Source organism: Artemia sp. Qi Xiang Cuo, chromosome 9 (genome assembly GCF_049724085.1).
Source record: "Artemia sp. Qi Xiang Cuo chromosome 9, ASM4972408v1, whole genome shotgun sequence".
NCBI lineage: Eukaryota > Metazoa > Arthropoda > Branchiopoda > Anostraca > Artemiidae > Artemia > Artemia sp. Qi Xiang Cuo.
The window spans coordinates 42093890-42112552 of NC_142802.1; the positions used below are offsets into that span (position 1 = coordinate 42093890).

The 18663-nt window shown below is 33.9% G+C and overlaps 1 protein-coding gene across 1 annotated transcript in view; it reads left to right on the top strand.

The window, feature by feature from the left end:
• Positions 1-18663, top strand: part of PAN3 (Poly(A) specific ribonuclease subunit PAN3) — a 64124-nt gene that overhangs the window by 41113 nt on the left and 4348 nt on the right. The window contains exons 8-10 of the mRNA XM_089094571.1: positions 8872-9011; positions 11993-12187; positions 13295-13457. Of these exons, the coding sequence (XP_088950697.1) occupies positions 8872-9011; positions 11993-12187; positions 13295-13457 (498 nt within the window). The remainder of the gene's footprint in view (positions 1-8871; positions 9012-11992; positions 12188-13294; positions 13458-18663) is intronic.

Genomic DNA, 18663 nt, shown 5'->3' on the forward strand with positions numbered 1-18663 from the left:
TTTTTGAAATCATTTTTGACTTGGTACATGCTAAAGGTCTTAGACATGTTTTTCATATTGCAGTAGATAAGCAACTTACAAATCTGCCAAGTTCTTTTCCAAGAAAATTAGTGATGCATTAAAATGATAAGTAATAGAATCTTCTTTTTAAATTTCCTTTGATGTTCATTTTACAGACTTGTCAAACTTCCTCTTAACGGTTCCGTTAAGTGAAACATTACGTCAAATAAAGTTAGAGAATTTGGGCCGTTAAAGTAAATAGTTTGAAACAGTTTTATGTGATAAAACAGTGCTTTATGGTAAGCTTCTGCTGCTATTTGAGGCTAGAACTTCGATGTGTTTCAGGCATTCATATAATGAAATGAAAATTTTTAGTAGTAGCGTAAACTTTCAAGAATTGGGAAAGTGAAATGATTCGATTATCGAAAATTCATTTTACTACAGTTGTCTTTTTGGTCCTCATTTACTAGTAAATTTTGAAAACAATTTGTGGATGGTGTATTCGTAGTCACTTTCATCTACTTTGATCAGTTTCATCTACCGTGCTAATTTGAATAAGAAGTTCTTAAAAGCCTTAAAAAGCTACCTACAAAACTAATCCTTATTAATAACCCTAAAAGCCGAGTCGTTTTTTTAACTAGTTTTTTATGCCTACTTTTATGAAATTTTGCATTAACTTTTGTCTCATAAATTTGTTAAATTTGGAGTAATTTTTGACCACTTCAGTTACTTCCAAAATTTTATATGTTCAGTTACTTTCAAATTTTAATAGCATATGCACTTGCAATGACATTGCAATAATACAACATCAGAATTCCTTCGTCTAGTATTTTCTCCTTCCCAATAAAAACTGTATATTCATATACAAGATGATATAACACACCAATAACGTCTTATACTGGTATATGTGATAATAAAACTGCAAGATTAAAAAGTCGAACTTAACTCGTTTACTAGTTAGACATAATAGTTTGCTCTCATGGAAGACATTATAATGTTTTTTAGCTGCCACAGTCGATTGGAAACAATCAAATTAACCCCGACAAGAAAATTTCCCAGAACAATTTGTACATGCGAATGAGGACACAATTCTTGGAAATGTCTTAGAAAAGCTTAAGTGCTGAATTTTTTCGTCTTTTGCAAAATGTGTCTCCTTATTAACACTTTGATGTTCAAGTTTCCTGCTTGCCGTGATGTAAAAAAATAACTGGACACATCATGACATCAGTGCTACCTATGCAAAAAATTGATTTTCCTTGTTGATCAAGGTGGGGGTTGTAAGTTTCCTCAATTGGGTTTTCGGCGATGGTGATTTCAATGGTGTACTTTTTGTTACGATCCGAGGCCATTTCTGAGGGGTTTCTGGCTGTTTTCTCTAAAATTTCCATAAATTTGTTTTCGCTACAAACTTACAATATTTGACAAAAAAACGAGAAAATATAATCTAAAAATAACCAAGAATCAAAGTTAATTTTCAGCCAGTGGACAAAATAAAGTGAAAAAAAATCGGCAAGGACCTCCGCTAAGTCTACATCAGTGCTAAAAAAAAACACACACACACACAAATAACCTGTTGAAGTGAAGCTCTGCTTTGTTAGAGTCCACCTCAAAAGGTTGTTTTTTGTGTGTGTTGTTTCTTAGCACTTAGGACGGTTTGACGGAGATCCTTGCCAAATTGTTTTCTTTCGCACTGTCGCTTCTTTTTGTCCACAGGCTGAAAATCACCCTTGTTTTCCTGGTTATTTTTTAATTAAATTGTCTCTTTTTTTTTGTCAAACGTCATGTACAGCTGGCGTAGTCTTAGAATGTCTTTACTATTCACACTAATCGAAATAATAGTTACCATTCCTAAATCAGCTACAAATGGTATTTTTTTTTCCCCCTATACACTTTGTTAACGCATTTTAAGTACGTTCGATATCGAAAGTGTCATTTGCGAGTTTCAGCGCCGACTGATAGTCTCAACGACAAAGGACCCATTAGCAAATTTTCCCACCGCCACAGCGAGCTTCCGAAGTAATTTTGGAAAAACTGATATGGGATCTTAGACGTGGTAACAGTCCAAAAAGCTGACGAGAGGCTAGTTTAAAACAAAGGAAACCTATTATCCCTCACTAATTGTTAAATAATAGGCTGTCTGCTCAATGTATGTATAACATAAATAATGTGCATCCTTTACTGTTTACTGTTTATTTGATTAATTCAACATAACAAAAAACATATACCCCCAACAGATAGCAAAGCTCGTAAAATTGTGTAAAAAAAAAAAAAAAAAAAAAAAAAAAAAAAAAAAATTTAATAATAAAAACAAAAGAGTGAAATAGAAAGAAAAAAAAAAAAACCTGGTTAAAGAAAAAAACAAAAAACATAACAAACATAAAGAAAACAAACGCTGGACAAGTGAGGCACGGAAGGCTATCCCAACATGGGTAACAAATATAAACAAAAAAAAATAACAATAATAATAAAAAAAATTCTATTCCACCATCACAGGTCAATACATAATTTTAATATTTTCTTCCTTAGAACTTATATTTGCCGAAAAGATGCCTCAATTTGAATTCTATCTTTCAGCCTATATTTATTTGAAATAAATGGTATTTGGTATCTAATTGAAAATCTAGATCTTTCACAATTAACAAAGGGAATTCGATATGTTCCAGAACACCTAAGAGCCGAAGGAGGGGGCAGAATCAACAGAGATTTTTCATAAAAATAACTACTAGGATCTTGTATTTTAAAATGCCATATTGATATGTTTCAGATCTAATAAATTCAAGAAAAGAAATAATGTTTCAGTTTCCGATGCATCTCTAAGTTTTGATGGACGATGTAAAAATTTCCAAGTATTCTCACTGCTTTATTTTGAAGGATCTGTAGGGGTTTTATATGCGTCCAAAAAGTATTTAAATAAATAATTGTGCAATAATTTAAATAAGGAGCAATCAAAGAATGATAAATTATTTTTAAAATTGAAAATGGAAAAACATGTTGCAAACGATACATAGACCCAATATTTTGCGAAAGTTTCACCCTTAAATGATCAATATGAGTTTGAAATGACAAAAGGGGATCAATAAAAACTCCTAAATAACGATACGATTGAACTCTACGTATTTTATGCTCACCAACTTGAAGCTCCTGACATGAAATTTTTTTAGTAGCACGTTTTGAATGACCAAAAACCATAAATTCAGTCTTCTTAAAATTCGGTACTAAATAATTAGAAACAAACCATCGATTAACTGAACTAACAGTTTTAAACATATTTTGAATTAATGTAGATGAATCCTTCGCTTTAACAGAAACAGCTGTGTCATCTGCAAATAAAAGTGCAAGACCATTATTTCTCTGCAAACACCGTGGAAGATCATTAATATACATCAAAAATAAAAGCGGACCTAATACCGATCCTTCTGGGACACCAATATCTTCAAGATCATTTAAACTAGACAAATGTCCATCAACATCTACCACGATTTTACGTCCATAAAGGTATGATCTTATTATATCTAGTCCTTTCCCTCTTATACCGGAATTTTCCATTTTATCAAAAAGAATTTCATGGTTTAAAGTGTCAAATGCTTTTTTAACATCATAAAAAACAGTAGATACATGATAATTACTATCTAAGCAGTCTTTTATTTCTAATACAAGAGCTGCAACTGCTTGTTCCGTCGAATGGCCTGCCCTAAATCCAAACTGATATTTGGTAAAAAAATTTATTTTATCTAGATAATTAGTAATCCTTCCTTTTAAAATTTTTTCCAATACTTTAGACAATGGTGATAAAATTGCAATAGGACGATAATTATTTGTATCAGATTTATCTCCTTTTTTATGCAATGGTATTACACGTGCAATTTTCCATCTTTTAGGAAATGTACCTGAGAAAATACATAAATTTAAAATATGAAGCAATGGTTCAAAAATTACACCTGCCATATTTTTTAGGAAATTAGTTGAAAGTTCATCATATCCCAATGAATTACCATTTTTTAAATTCTTAATGACCTTTTGAAATTCTGCAAAAGTAACCGGGGCCATAAATATGCTCGTATCTTCAGTGGGCGGTAGATATTTTTTATGCGACCTTGGGGAAGAAAGGTCAACTTCTCCTGAAACAACAGATGATCCAATACTAGCAAAATATTCACTAAACTTCTTAGCAACAGCTTGTGGTCCTCTAAATTCTTTACCATTAATATCAAATAACACTTCAGGGTGTAACAACTTTTTATTTCTTCCAATTTTAGCTTTAATCAAACTCCAAGTTTTTCTAGGGGAATCTGAATTTCGAAAAGATTTTTCATAATAAAGTCTTTCACTTACTCTAAGGATCCTTACCAGCATATTCTTATAATTTTTAAAACGTGTTATATTTATTTCCGTGGGATATTTTATTCTAATTTTATATAAACGATATTTCTCATTAATAGATCTCAAAAGTGATTCATTTATCCAAGGTTTTTTTGGGGTAAGTTTCTTTCCTCTCGGGCTCTTATATGGGCAAAAAGATCAAGCTTTTCATTCATAATATAATAAAATTTATCTAATGATTGGTTCGGATCCTTCTCATCAATTACAGGACTCCAATCAACATCACCAAGCCCTTCTTTTAACCTTAACACATTTTTATGTAAAAAATCTCTATGCTTGGTTTGATTTTTTTTATTATGCGGAAAATTTATAAGAAAATCAGACATAATTATACAGTGGTCAGATGAATCATCAGGAATAATAAATGTATTAACAGCACTATAAGGTGAAAAATATTATCAATAAGTGAAAATGATGTATCAGCTATTCTAGAGGGCACAAAACATACGGGGTTTAGTCCATAAGATAGTGGGCCCTCCAAAAACTGCAAAATATTTCTATCTATTCTATTCTGATCTGCAGATAGGAGTTTCATTAAATCAATATCAAAATCACCCATAACTAAATAAGGAGTATTAAGACTAGCTAATTTATCCAACATACTTTCAAAATGATTTTTAAATTCTATCTGGCTGGATGACGGAGTACAGTAAATAACTGCAATTAAAAACTTCCGATTATTTGGAAAAGAGCATTCAACTACACAAGATTCAAAAATCATTTCAATATTCATTGGCAAAAAATCAATCCTTATACGTGCTGGTATGCAATTTTTAATCAAAACACCTAGACCCCCTTGTTTTTGTCTTTTCCGACCAATGTGAAAAAATTGGTAATCTTTTACATGTATATTTTCAATTGAAAAATCAACTAAAAAAGTTTCACATAGGCCTAATATATCTGTATCTGAATCCGACAAAAAAGTTTCAATCACATCCTGCGCAGTCCTCCAACCCCGGCAATTCCAAAACGACATCCTACTTGTATTTACATTTTTTCTTACCAGCTCATTCATAAATATATATTGATTTTTTGGGATATCAAAATTACTAGAAGTATCATCATCATCACCAGCTATAATAGTTTGAAAAATTGACTGAAATGAAAGAGAATTCCGCTCAAATTCTTTTAACCTTGATGATGGAATTTCACGATTATCTCTATCCATTATCAAATATTAATCCCACGTTAAGAGAAACCACACCATGCCCCAAAAGACCAGCAAACCATAATAAAAAAATAACAATTAAAAAAACAAAAAAAAATAATCTCCATTCCAAGTCGTTTTCCCTCAGTACGACTAATCTGCGCAACTTTTAATTTAACCTCTATGTGGATATAAACAAAAAATAAAAGGAAAGAAAAAAAAAAAAATAATAATAATAATACACCTTATATAAACTAAACATAAAAAAAAACACTTTCAATTTAAATGTTTTCATTCATATTATTTGGGCACATGAACTAATAATGCAACCCACGACATTACGACATTTGAACATCGACAGGGAATATAACAGGCACTTCCCTTCGGGTGTTGGAAAATTTTTTATGAAAGTCGTCAATCTCCGGTATGGCATCATTGAATGTATATTTGGTAATCGAGCCGTCTGGTCTTTTCACTAGCAGATTCGGCTGAAACCCCTTCGAAATCCAGGCATCACATCCATGATCTTTTCGTACTTTGTCACGTTTCACTAGAAGCAGGTTTCGCACTTTACGGATTTCAGTTGGGACATCATCGCTGATGAACAGGTTGCTGTTGTTTCCAGGGAATGTCTTATCCTTAAGCTTGCTAGCGTTCTTCAATATGGCAAACTTATCGTCTTTTTTATTCAGTGTCACCTTCAAAAATTTACGGTTGCTATCATAATGCGTAACTGTGAAATTTACTTCGGGCATTTCCAGCCCGTGACGAACTACCTCTGTGAATAGAACTTGAGCGTGGCTATTATCCTTACAAGCTGCGTTCCATATGATGACATTATTTTCTAGCTTTGCAGCTTCCATTCTCACAATCCGAAACATATAATCTTCATTTTTCCTTCTTAATTCCATTATTTCATCCGTGCAAGTTTTTATTTGCATTTTGAGGCTAGAGGTTTCATTCTCAATCTTTCCAATTTTCGAGTCAGTATTGTTTATCTTATTCGTTTGTAGCGATTGTTCTTTTTCCAATTTATCCACCCTTGCGGTAAGAGTTCCTAATTGATTGTTGATATTGTCCAACTTATTTCCATTTTCTTTCACAACATCAAGAATTTGCTTAAAATCCGCAGCTAGTATCGATATTTCCGGTTTCGAGCTAGAACTGAGTCCTGAGGTGTCAAATGAACTGTCCATGCCTTCTCGCTTAGCATTTTTCCTTTTACGTCCCATCTAATCACAAATATATCAATAATCCTTAATATAATATTGTCACATAAATTCACGCCACACAGAGGTCTTAACTACATCTTATTCTGACGAGAGCATTGAATGATGAATAATAATCTTTATTATTGCCAAACTGGAATACCTCACTTGGATATCTTATGAAATTAATTTGCCTAATTTGCCAAATCTCTCCAGATAAACGATTATCCTGCTGTTATTATCCGCAAAAAAAAAATTTTCATGAACACTTGAAATCACGCAATAGCTAGGTTAGGATGCAAACGAAACTACCTGTATGGATGCATTCAGGTAAATTTAATTTCGTAACAATGAAATCACTATCTGAATAGTTCAAATTATAATCCTTTTTAATCCTTTGTTTGCAAGGATTTCAATCAAGGTAGTTCGCACAACAGGAAACTTCCAAACTGTTCAATTTTTCAATGAGACTTCTTTTGAGCTGATTTTTAATGTTTTCCAAGCAGGTATATTAGAATATTTTTGGGTACTGCCCTTTTTTGAACTTCAAAAAGAAAATTCTGTTCCGTTCAATCAAAAAAACAAAGTTTACACTTTCTAATGATATAAGTTTCATTAATTCTGAATATCTCTGTCTCTGGCTCAAAACAGGAGAAGTTAAATGTTTTTTTTAAGATTCCCGGGAAAGAAGGTGTCGGCTTTTAGTTTTTCTGTCGTTTATTTGGATCTCTTATCAAAACTATACACGTTATGGCAAGACCGCCCAATCAATTTTGAATATCTTAGCCACACAAACTAAAAAAGCTAGTAATGGACGAGATAGAATGATTCTTTAAGGTATTGAAGAGCCTTAAATTTTCGGCTACTATGGGCTGTGTGGTTCGTTCGTTGTAAGATGAAAATATTGGTACAAAATAAGATGAAAATGTTGGTAAACTCAGCTCTGCAAAACCTGTTTAAAAAAAATGCACAAATTTAGTGTGTATCGGAAAAAAACTTAGTACCTGGGGATTTTGGGTCAAATATTAGGACATCCAAGATTGCATATTAAGTAAGTCATAGCCTTGGGTTGGTAGTCATTCAATTTTTTTCTAATATAATGCCTTGGACCCCGTTAGACCTGCGCCCAGCAGTGGCTTATTTTCTTTGACAAATTGTTAGATCCATTAAGTTATAGTCGAGGTTCCCATTTGTCTGTCCGCTATTTTTCTTCCAACAAGTATCGTCTTCCTGTAATTAGATCAGAAATAACTAGATACTCTTTTACTCACACCTTATATTCACACAGAAGTTCACACATAGCGAAATTCGTTCATCACCACTATTTAGTTGCCAATTCTGACGTTTTCAATTGCTTTTTCAATCAATTTGTCTTTGCAATTTTCATTTATCTTTGTAATTCAGGTTCTCCGTGCCCAGGGGCTTATCGATTGAAGTTTCAACCTAATCAGATATAAAGTTTTTTTTACCAATTTTGGGTTCTCTAATACCGTCCTTCTCCCACACACAAAAAAAAGTTTCACTTGACCAAGGGAACAGGCATTGAAAATTTCATCCAATAGAGAAGCGAAAATCAAACATGTCTGCCTTTATTGTACCAAAAACTATCTGTCAAAAACGGTAGTTTGTATTATTTACACTATGATTGTGCTATTCTTGTCATTCCCAGAGACATACTTTAACCTGAGTACTTTTCTGGAAAAAATTGCTTAAACAAGTTTAGTTATAAAAGATCTAAAGCCGAATTGGCCAGCCATGACAGAAAAAATAAAAATACGACAAACGGGTCTATGGCCAGTAAATGAAAACGAAAAACAAAAACGAATATTTCGCCCGTATCAAACAAGGCGTCTTCAGCGTAGGCCAAAAAAAAAAAATTAATAAAACATAAAACTAAAATAGACTCACCTAAAAATATAATATACATTTGCTTAAAATTTTAAGCGCGGAGAGGCAAATGAGGAGGAATATCTTAAATTTGCTTGGCTCTGCCTATGACTTTCTCCTGTATTGAATAAAATAAATAAATAAATTTATCCAAGAAAAGCTCCAGGTTTGGAAATGTTGAATTTCCACCGAAATGGCTCAAATTATCTTCTGGCTTTTTTAAAAAAAATTATCACTTTTGGTTTACAGCAAGATGACTTGACAGTTTTGGGAAAGCTGATTCTCGCAGTGTCATGTTGCTCACTCCTTGCCCAACAGAGGGACAATCTCCAGGTTGCCTTGGATATCCTTTCAAGAAACTATTCTAACGATCTGAAGAATCTCATTGTGTAAGTTTTCCAGTTGCAACCAGCTTCTCTTAATTTATGAAATTGCTCGTAATTATTTTATTTTCTACCTTCTGTGTCCTATACCTGTTATATTTTTTAGGTTTATCCATAGTGCCATCTTTTCTCCAATGGTGTCAGTTAACTGAACGGGGGGGGGGGGAGGCGGTCAATGTTGTTTTTCTCTCCAATGGAAGTACCTGCAAAGCCATTTTTCAATAAAAACTACTGAAAAAAGGTATTTTTCAACATCTAGGAAGGGGGAATGTAATGTTCCCTCCTGTCCCTCCGTTCACACCACTACTTTTCTCTTTAACCTTTACTATCTCCTTATTTCGGAGTAAACATCTTTGTTTTATTACTACTTATATTTTGTAAATAGAGATATATACTATTAGACATTATAAGGGCTATTGTCCAAACTATAGTAACAAGAGTTTTGTCTAGTGAATATGGGGACTCTTGTGAAAGTAGGAAATAAGAAATAAATTAAATGGGTATATACATATATATATATATATATATATATATATATATATATTATATATATATATATATATATATATATATATATATATATATATATATATATATATATATATATATATATATATATATATATATATATATATATATATATATATATATATATATATATATATATATATATATATATATATATATATATTCACAAAACAGTGGCTATATTCACAAAAAAAAGAAAACATCGAAAAAAAAACACAAAATTGAGCAAATCAAGCAATAACACTCAACACTTTGAAATTATATCTTTCGTGCCTCCAATATTTCTCTATAAAACTTTCTATCGCAATAACTAAGTCCCTAGAGGAAGTCTCCAAAATACCTGGGAGCAGAGGTTTATCCCCACAAAAAAAAACTATTCCTGAAATTATCCACACTGGCAATTACTCACAATACTCATCCCCATACTCCCCACACAGTGGGGGCAAGCACGTCTACCTCCTGAGCCATCTTCGTCTTATGAATCCCAGTGACTCCTGCTCAGTGGCACACAATTTGCTCGCACCTGCAACCTACACTTGATTGCTCTCCACGTTAGGTTCAGTCATTAGTAAAACTCCTCTCCATATACTACTTTAATCTACATATAAAATCTTAGGGTACTTTACTTCTCAATACAAGTTAACCAAACCTGAATCTTCTGGTCCCGAAGACGCGATTCCAACATATCAAGGAAATAATCAGATTTGTAATGGGGACCCTCACCCTCATTCCATACCCACGAAAAGCCAGCATTGGTTCCGTAGGACTTTAACCTGTTTTGGCTATGTTGCCTTTTTAGAAGAATTCAACATCTCATTATAAGGCACCTTCGCTTGACTTAATCATCTGTATGGTCCTCTTACGACGCAGATTGGAAACCCAGGTCACCCTTCACCAAACTGCTAAAATTATTTTGTAGGCTTACTACTTTTTTAGAATATATAAACTGCAGAGACACCATAGCGGTGCCCCACAACTCGCAACCATAATGGGTAACTGATAAGACTTTAGCCAAAGGTGCTTATGAGTGTTCATGTTCTTATTTCCCATCATGTGTTTTTGGTGGAGTCTGGGGGCTACTTTGATTGACTTATATTTATAAGTAAATGAGAAATCATGGTTTCCTCTGGGCTTCCTACTTTCAAACGATGACAATTTCTGTCTTGGATGCGTTTACCTTCAATTTGCTTCAACTCTTTCTCTGATATCTCCTGTAATTGCTGGTAAGAATGCTCTAGAAGGAGAATTCACTAACAACTCGCTATACACTTGCGGGTAAATATGTGGGGCAACTAAGTCCCTATAACCCTACAGGTTCTCTTTATATGTCGACCAGGAATTAACGTCCGGGTGACTGGTCGCTTGGCGCACGCAAAGACTATCAGACTTCTTTCATACTGGCTGATTTATAGGCTTGAAAGCAATTTCTTCGCTCTTTAATTTGATGTTAAAGTTTCTTCCTTTTTACTAAAGCCTTGTGTCTCTTTCTAGCTAATCTAAATGCTAATAGGACTTCATTGCGTTGCTCTGACCCAATAGCATTTTCTACCTTCTTTAATAAATTAAATAATATAAACTCAAGCTTAAAAATCTAAAATATTATGAATTCTCCGCCTTTTTTTTTCTTTTTTTAGCCAACGTTCGTACCTCTACCGAAACAAATGCCTGCGTTCGTGGTTTTTTTGTCTGTATTAGAATTATTGGCTTGTGAATAAGTTTTCTCTAGGTTGAGGAAGCAATTTTGGCAAAAGTGGTTTTCAGTGTGTCGGTTTGTGTTGGAAATTATTATAAGCTAATTATAGAAAATATGCAATCAAAACACGCTCCTAGAAGGCAATATTTTTGTCTGTGAAGCAATAAATATATTACAAAATAAGGTAAAATGTTAGATAATGTTATGTGCACCGATCAGCTATACAGTGCACAAGTTGTATATAGTATTATGTTCATGTAGTAGCTGTTGTGAACAACTGAAAATTCACGGCAGTTTATGAATCAAAAGTTCGAGAATCCGCACTACCAGTTTGATTCAGATGCCTTATACTGGTCATCACAGCGTAAAAGATATCCATTTCCCCCTTCTTTTCCATATGTTTATCGAAAGGAATCATTCAAGACACGTCTTCGGTTAATTCACCTTCGTTCGGTTAATTCATTACTGTTCTCATTACCAAAGCTACGGTTTCTTGAAATGTGTTTTTTAAGTTTAGAGGGAAGTCGAAGGGTCATAAAACGTTTTCTTTTTGAGGAAAGCCACTTGTCCTGTGGAAATGATTCCAAATTATTAAACAAGTAACTGTTAAATCGAGAAACGATGGATGCTCTATTAGAAAGCTGATGGACTGAAACCAGGCTCAGGGGGGTACATCTTTTATATGCTGAGCAGGGCATTGTATAGAATAAAGTAGAGGAATATATAAAGGTTATCTTAAACCTAATTCTTTATGGCTTTGTTGTAGGTACCTCCTTACAAATACCCAGAGAGCACGAAGCATAAACGACATAATGCCTATGATTGGAGCTCGATTCTACAGTCAGCTTGAAGCAACCGAGCTGCGTAACGACATAATGGAAAATGAACTTGCCAAAGAAATGGAAAATGGAAGGCTTTTCAGACTTTTAGTGAAACTTGGGATGATTGTAGACCGACCTCAGTATGTTTATTTTAATTCTTTTTTTTTATTGTCATTCTTATCTTCTTTACTGAAAGGAAAAGGTAGATGGCACACTATTGAACAGGGTAAAGAGACCGTTTTTACTATATCCTTATGGTGATATTCTTTATCTCTAGCTGTGCTCTTTGCAAAATTAGAAAAAAAAATATGCTTGTTTGTCAGACTAATCACAAATATCGTCCCAAAGGTGATTGAAGTGTCACTCGACCAAAAGTGTGAGTAATGATAAACCACCATGTTTTGATAGTCAGGTTAATAACGGATAGTGTATAAAGAAAAAAGAACAGCTTTAAATGTATTGCGACGAAAGCTATAAAGTTCCACATAATTTGACGACATTGGTTTCAAGTATGTCAGATCTTATGCTTTTACGTTAAGATCTATTATAATTCCTCTCAGCTTTTGCGTTAAAGCTATATTTAGAAAATACTTGTCTTATCCGCTTTTTCTCCTCTTGAACGCTTATACTTGAACTTTTTATATAAATAAATAAAAAAAGTCCCCAGTGAATTAAACTATTCAAGGTAAAAACGTGAAATTTAGCAGATTATTTTTAGAATCATAAGAATACAAATTTGGCTGTCAAAACTTGGTTAAAAAAAAACAAAAAAAAAACTGGAAATTTGACATTATAATAAAATTTCAATTGCTTAAGTCTTTTCATGTATTTTATAAATATTTCATGTATGTGTTCGAGAGCCGAAGCCCCGACCCGCCAACCTTTGGCATTGAAGCGAGCGGTGGTAGATAACGTCAGGTGATATTTTGGCGAGTCTTCGGCCCTTACAGCTGTGGATACATTACTCTTTTTTATAACTCCTGGAAAATAAGCGCAAAAGATTAGGCATCAAGGTTAAATAGCACTGTAAGTCGCAAATATAATTCTAGTTATTAAAAGCTGTTTTTGCTGCTCGTCATCAAGGAAACTTTTCCTAATATTTAAAATATCTCGTTCTTGTTGTAAAATATTGGCTTGTTGTTATTTTTCTTTGTAAGTTGATATTTCTAGAGTTTTACATGCTCTTAGATTTTTATCTCCTAAAGTTTGAGGATTGCCATGTCTCGTGTCTGCTCTCATCTTTTTAGGTTATGTCTGGACCTTGAATGGAGTGAAACTGGGAACCGTTATGTCTTGAAATTATTTCGAGATTATCTTCTTCACGCCGTGACTGAAGAGGGCCGACCTTGGCTAGACATGTCCCATATAGTCTCCTGCCTCAATAAGCTTGATGCTGGACTCGATGAAAAGGTGATATGAATTTTGTTGAAGACTCCATGCAAAGTGTCTTAGTTATAAGAGTTAAAAAATGGAAAAAAAAATTCATATGCCAAGAATTTTTAATGTATGCAACATTGATGCAAACATTGAAGAAAATAGACCAAGATAATAGATTATTGCTTTTGATTATATTAATTACTTAAATTTTTCTGATGGACGCAAAGAGCGAGAATGAAACTTTAAACGAACAAAACTTGAAAAACTAGCGCTTTACTGAAAACACAAAATCATCGCAAAAAGATTAGCAGCGAAAAAGCCCTTAAATGCCCTGCAGAAAATAAAAAGACTAATTTAAAAGGCTCTCAATGGTCTTCCGCCGGCCATGAAATCAGTAAATTTTAGAATACAATTTTGTGTCTCTCAAAAACCTCGAGTAAGATCTATTTTCAGTAAAGCGCTAGTTTTACAGAGTTCTCCAAGTTAGGAAAATATTACGAGTCAGTTTATTTGAACCAATATTGCAAATATGTGTTGTATAAATATCTAAGGCAATAATCTTTGTTCGTTTTATCTTCACTCTTTAATTAGAAAAACGTTTTTTTTTTTTTTAATTAATTTTTTTCGTTTTTGAAATACACACAATAAATCATACAGAAACATTTTTGTTTCAAGGCAATGAAACTAAAGAAGTCATATGGGTTTTCATAAAATAGGTAAAATCTATACATATATAGATTTTACTTTATATTCCTCTTTAACTTTTCCTAAGAAAATCTCGCATTCGTCAAACAAAGAGTCCAATGCATATTATCCTCAACATCTTCGAGAAGTTGAAGATGAAAACACCGTTGTTTATGAAATACGGTCCTATATGAAATATATATAGATTTTAGAAAACTGAAGGACATTAAATGAATTTTAGACGTGTAGTTTACAGGGCCGTATCCAGGATTTTTTTTTTCGAGGGGGTTAAAAAAAAACTTTAAAACCACATCGACAATTTGTTTATTCACTTTTGTTAGGTTTTTACGAGTAAAACAAACATTTCGAGAACGGGGGCCAAACCCCCTACCCCCCCCCCCACCCCTGGATGCGGCATTGGTAGTTCATATAACTTACAAAAGCCCATGTCATTACTCTTCCCATTTTTATGCTGTATTCCTGCAAAAACATTTGAGCGAAAAAGGTGTACTTTCGTTATTTAGGGAAACTCGAATCATTTGGCAAAAAGGTCAAGAATTGATAATTGCAAGCTACAACTTAAGGTCTTGATTCACGAGCTGGAAACTGAAGTCAAAAGAAGATATGAAACTTTACCAATATTCAATGCATAATTTCCATGGGGATGTCGCTTATCAAGTTCACCCTTAAACGCCGCTCGCAATCATGGTTCTGCTTAGGCAAACTTTGCCACTGACAAAGGTATAATTGGACGTTTCCTATTTTCAATGGTTTTGGATAACGCTGTGCCTACACGGAAGTTCGAAGTTTGAGGGAAGAATAATGGAGAAACATCAGGGCTTCGAAATTACCCATGAACAAAACGAGAAAGCAAAGAATGGAAATCTCTGCTATTCACAGCCAATGATTAAAGGGGAAAAAAATGCAAATATTTCGGCTTCACGTGTGTGCTCTGCCAGAAGAATAAAACATAGATAAATGTCCAAGTGACAATTTAAAAGGACGAGCCTTAGAAAACAAAATAGAGGAGAAAAAGCCCTTTCTGAAGCAATGAAAAGGCAAATGAACAAAACGCAACGTTGAGTGGCAGAATTAAATTTTGAGTTATGAATTTGTTTTAATAAGGTTTTTGTGAATGCTAATCTTTGTCTAGATTTGGTATTATCGGAATTTCATTAAGCTACGAAATATGATGGTTTGAAAAATTAAAACAATAAAGAGTATTGTCAGTGAGGCTGAACTAAGGATCCCCCTTATCCCTATCAAGGGTGAGTTTTTGTTGGATATATTTCTTTAATTTTAACTGCCTTCCTGAAAACTTATGTGAGATCTTTAATTTGGGCAATAATGAAAAATTGCTGGGATGGCGAAACAAAAAAAAGCGTCCGACGGTCTGTCTGACAGTAAACATTGTAGTTGCTTGTTACCCCCCCCCCCCTCGCAGTTCAATTCACCTTTTTAGGTCTTCTCGAATTCTTGTTGGAACAAACACATTCCCTTCAAATGGGAACTGAATTTTCACGTTAGACTCTTTATCCTTAAGACGACCTTATGGCTCGTGTCTGTTAATTTCTCGAACTCGACTATAAGGTAAATTAACGAGTCTTTTTTTAGACTTGAAGGCTTATTCCTCTCGAATCTCGGTCTTGCTTGTGAAAAATAGCTTTTGTTTCCTTATGACATGGAAATTTTTTCTCCTCCCACCAGGTTATGCAATATATTTTTCAACGTTCTCCAATGTGCGGATGGATTTTGGCGACAATGACGATTAAAACTAAGCATGGGCACTGTTTCTGTTCTGTTTTTAAAGTACCTGTTTCTGTTCTGTTCTTACAAAAAAACAGATAGAGAACAAAAACAGATGACCTGTTTTTTATTTACTTGTTCTGTTCTGTTTTTATAATAACTATTTTGTCCTGTTTCTGTTTTTGTTCTAACTGTTTTTCTTCTGTTCTTGATTATACTTTATTGATTCTAGAATGAGATATTAAGAAATTTCAAACTTATAAAAGTTTTTTAAATAGTAATTTGAAATTTTGAAGAAGCGTGGTTACGCCTCATACAGTTTTTGGAATTGGAGCATTAATATAAAGTAGAAGTAAGTAAAATGATGGCACTCAGTGTGCCTAACATATCAAATGGGCTGCTAGATTGTTTAAGCGAGGTAAATTTAGGGCTTAGGAGTCAAATGAGAGTAGGTAGGTGTGTAAATGGGAGAACGGTAAAGGTGCAGTTTTGTTCCACTAAAACAACTTATTTTTTAGTGTATATTATTCAGTCAATTGAGCAGCAAAGCTGCATAGATACTCTCTAGGTGAAGCAGGATTCAAACAAATCACTAATTGGTAGGGCCTCTGTGTCCTACATTACATGGGAAGTGATCTGGACCTTTAACCGGGAAAATTTTAGTTCAACGGTTTTTATGGAATTTATGCTGCTAGATAACAGTGACTTGCTATGATTACCATACTAGCCTATATATGATAAATAAAGATTATTAATTGCAAATTTTCTTAAATGTTTAGTCAGAGAGGAATGTAAATGTATTGAAGTCTTGTCCAGTAGAAATGTAAGTTTTTGCTGGCACGTTTTATTGCATCAACATAACAACATATACTTTTTCAAGATGCCAAATATACTTTTTCTACCATCTGTAAATATAATCAACGGAAACCCTTTCAGGGAAAAGCCTAGAGTTGAAACAGTGGCCTAACTAGCTGATTTTGGCCTAGCTGGCCAAAGTCTTATAAAATGCTGATACACTTTTCTGATTCTGCAGAATAACACATCTTCCGATGAACACGGTAATTTTTTCCATACAGTACAATAAATTTAAAAAAAAATGCCACTAAGCAGTATATTATTTCTTGTATCTGTCTCTTAAATACCTATTATATACAAGTAAATTTCCGTACAAATTAAGATGATATGATTTATTAACACTAATAGCCTTACTGGGCCATGGTTAATACACAATGTACTTCAAAAATAACCTTAAAATACTGTATATTATAATACTGTGCTGCAAATTGTCTAAGTTTTTAGAGAACCGTAGTTAGGAGCTGTCATTTTGCTTTTATTTGCCGACAGGTTTTCTTGGCTTACTGCGCAAACAAAACCGCTCAGGGTGAAATTGGCCCCTTTCCTCCTAATTACCATACTGAGATGGAAGAGGTCAGATATTTGGCTGAAGGTGCAATTTTCAAGATGGTAGGCTACTGGAAGGTGCTACTAGTTTTGTGAAAAATTCTAAAATCAACCTTTGTTTTAAGACGAGCATGATGTCATTTTCTGATGACGAATTGGATGTTCCAAGACATCTCTCTGGGCACCCTACGGAAAAAGGAAGCAAAGGAAGTATTAGGTGCAACTTCTGAAGAGCGTTTCTAAAGGCTAAGGGAGTCTCTGCCATGACATTTATATATTATCTTAAAAGGAAGGACACAATTGATATGCACAAAGATAAAGTATACGCGGCTGGTGCAGAAAATAACAAACCCAAACCAACTAAAAAAATATATCAAGTCAGGCTGCTTCCCTTGAGAAAGCTCCAGATAGTAAGGCAAGTGACACATAGGGCAATGGATTAGTGAAATTTGGAATAAGAAGAGCAGATATACAATGTTTTTTTTTTATTTCCAATCGATCAAAACAAGTTGATCTGCGGATGCTCTGCTGCAAAACCCTGTTTAAGGACCAATTGCCACTGTCTACGTTTGATGAGCCAGGTATGAAATAGCTTATTTAAAAAAAGACAACAGGGGGCTTGAAAGCACCATTTGGGGGAACTGTCCATCGTCACATAAGTTTTCCTGCCAGAACAAAAGAAGTTCAGAAGGCTGCTTTAGGATCTGCCACTCAGATTAGCTTGACTTTTCACTGCAGGTCTGCAAAAGGATCTGGCTTTATAGGTATCACTGCCTATTACCCCAGGAAGATGAAAAATAAGCAGAGGTTGCACCACTATCTTTCACATTTCAAGAGGCATAATCATTCTCATACAACTACTAACATCCTTTCAGCAATCCAAGTTGCAATCAGGAAGTTTTCAATGACAGATAAGATGTTCCGCGTTGTGACTAATTCTGGGAACAATGTCACCAAAGCCTGTGGAATATGACCCATTTCCTGAACTACATGTTTTTAACATTGTCTTCATTCATCTGTTGCACATGTTCTTGGATTTTGGTCCACTAGAAGCTTAGTCAATGACATCCCAGAAGAAGATTGCTTGGAATTCATTGATGAAGTCGAACATGTCAATCCAACTGTTGAAAATGATTCAGACGGTCTTTCTGTTCTTTGTTCTGAAAACTCTGGAAATGAAGATACGCTTGCTGAAGAATCTGAATAAACTGATGCAGTGTCTAAAGAAGAGGGTGATCAAAGTAATGGAGAAAAAGGGTGGGGAGCTTTTCTCCAATAATGAGGTTGCAACACAGGCTATCCGATCCGAAAACACGTTACACTTGCTCAAACATTGATAGTCGAGGTTGTCACTACCCCTTTTCCTTTGGGAATGGACCATGAAAACGTGCCTAAATAATCAAAAGCA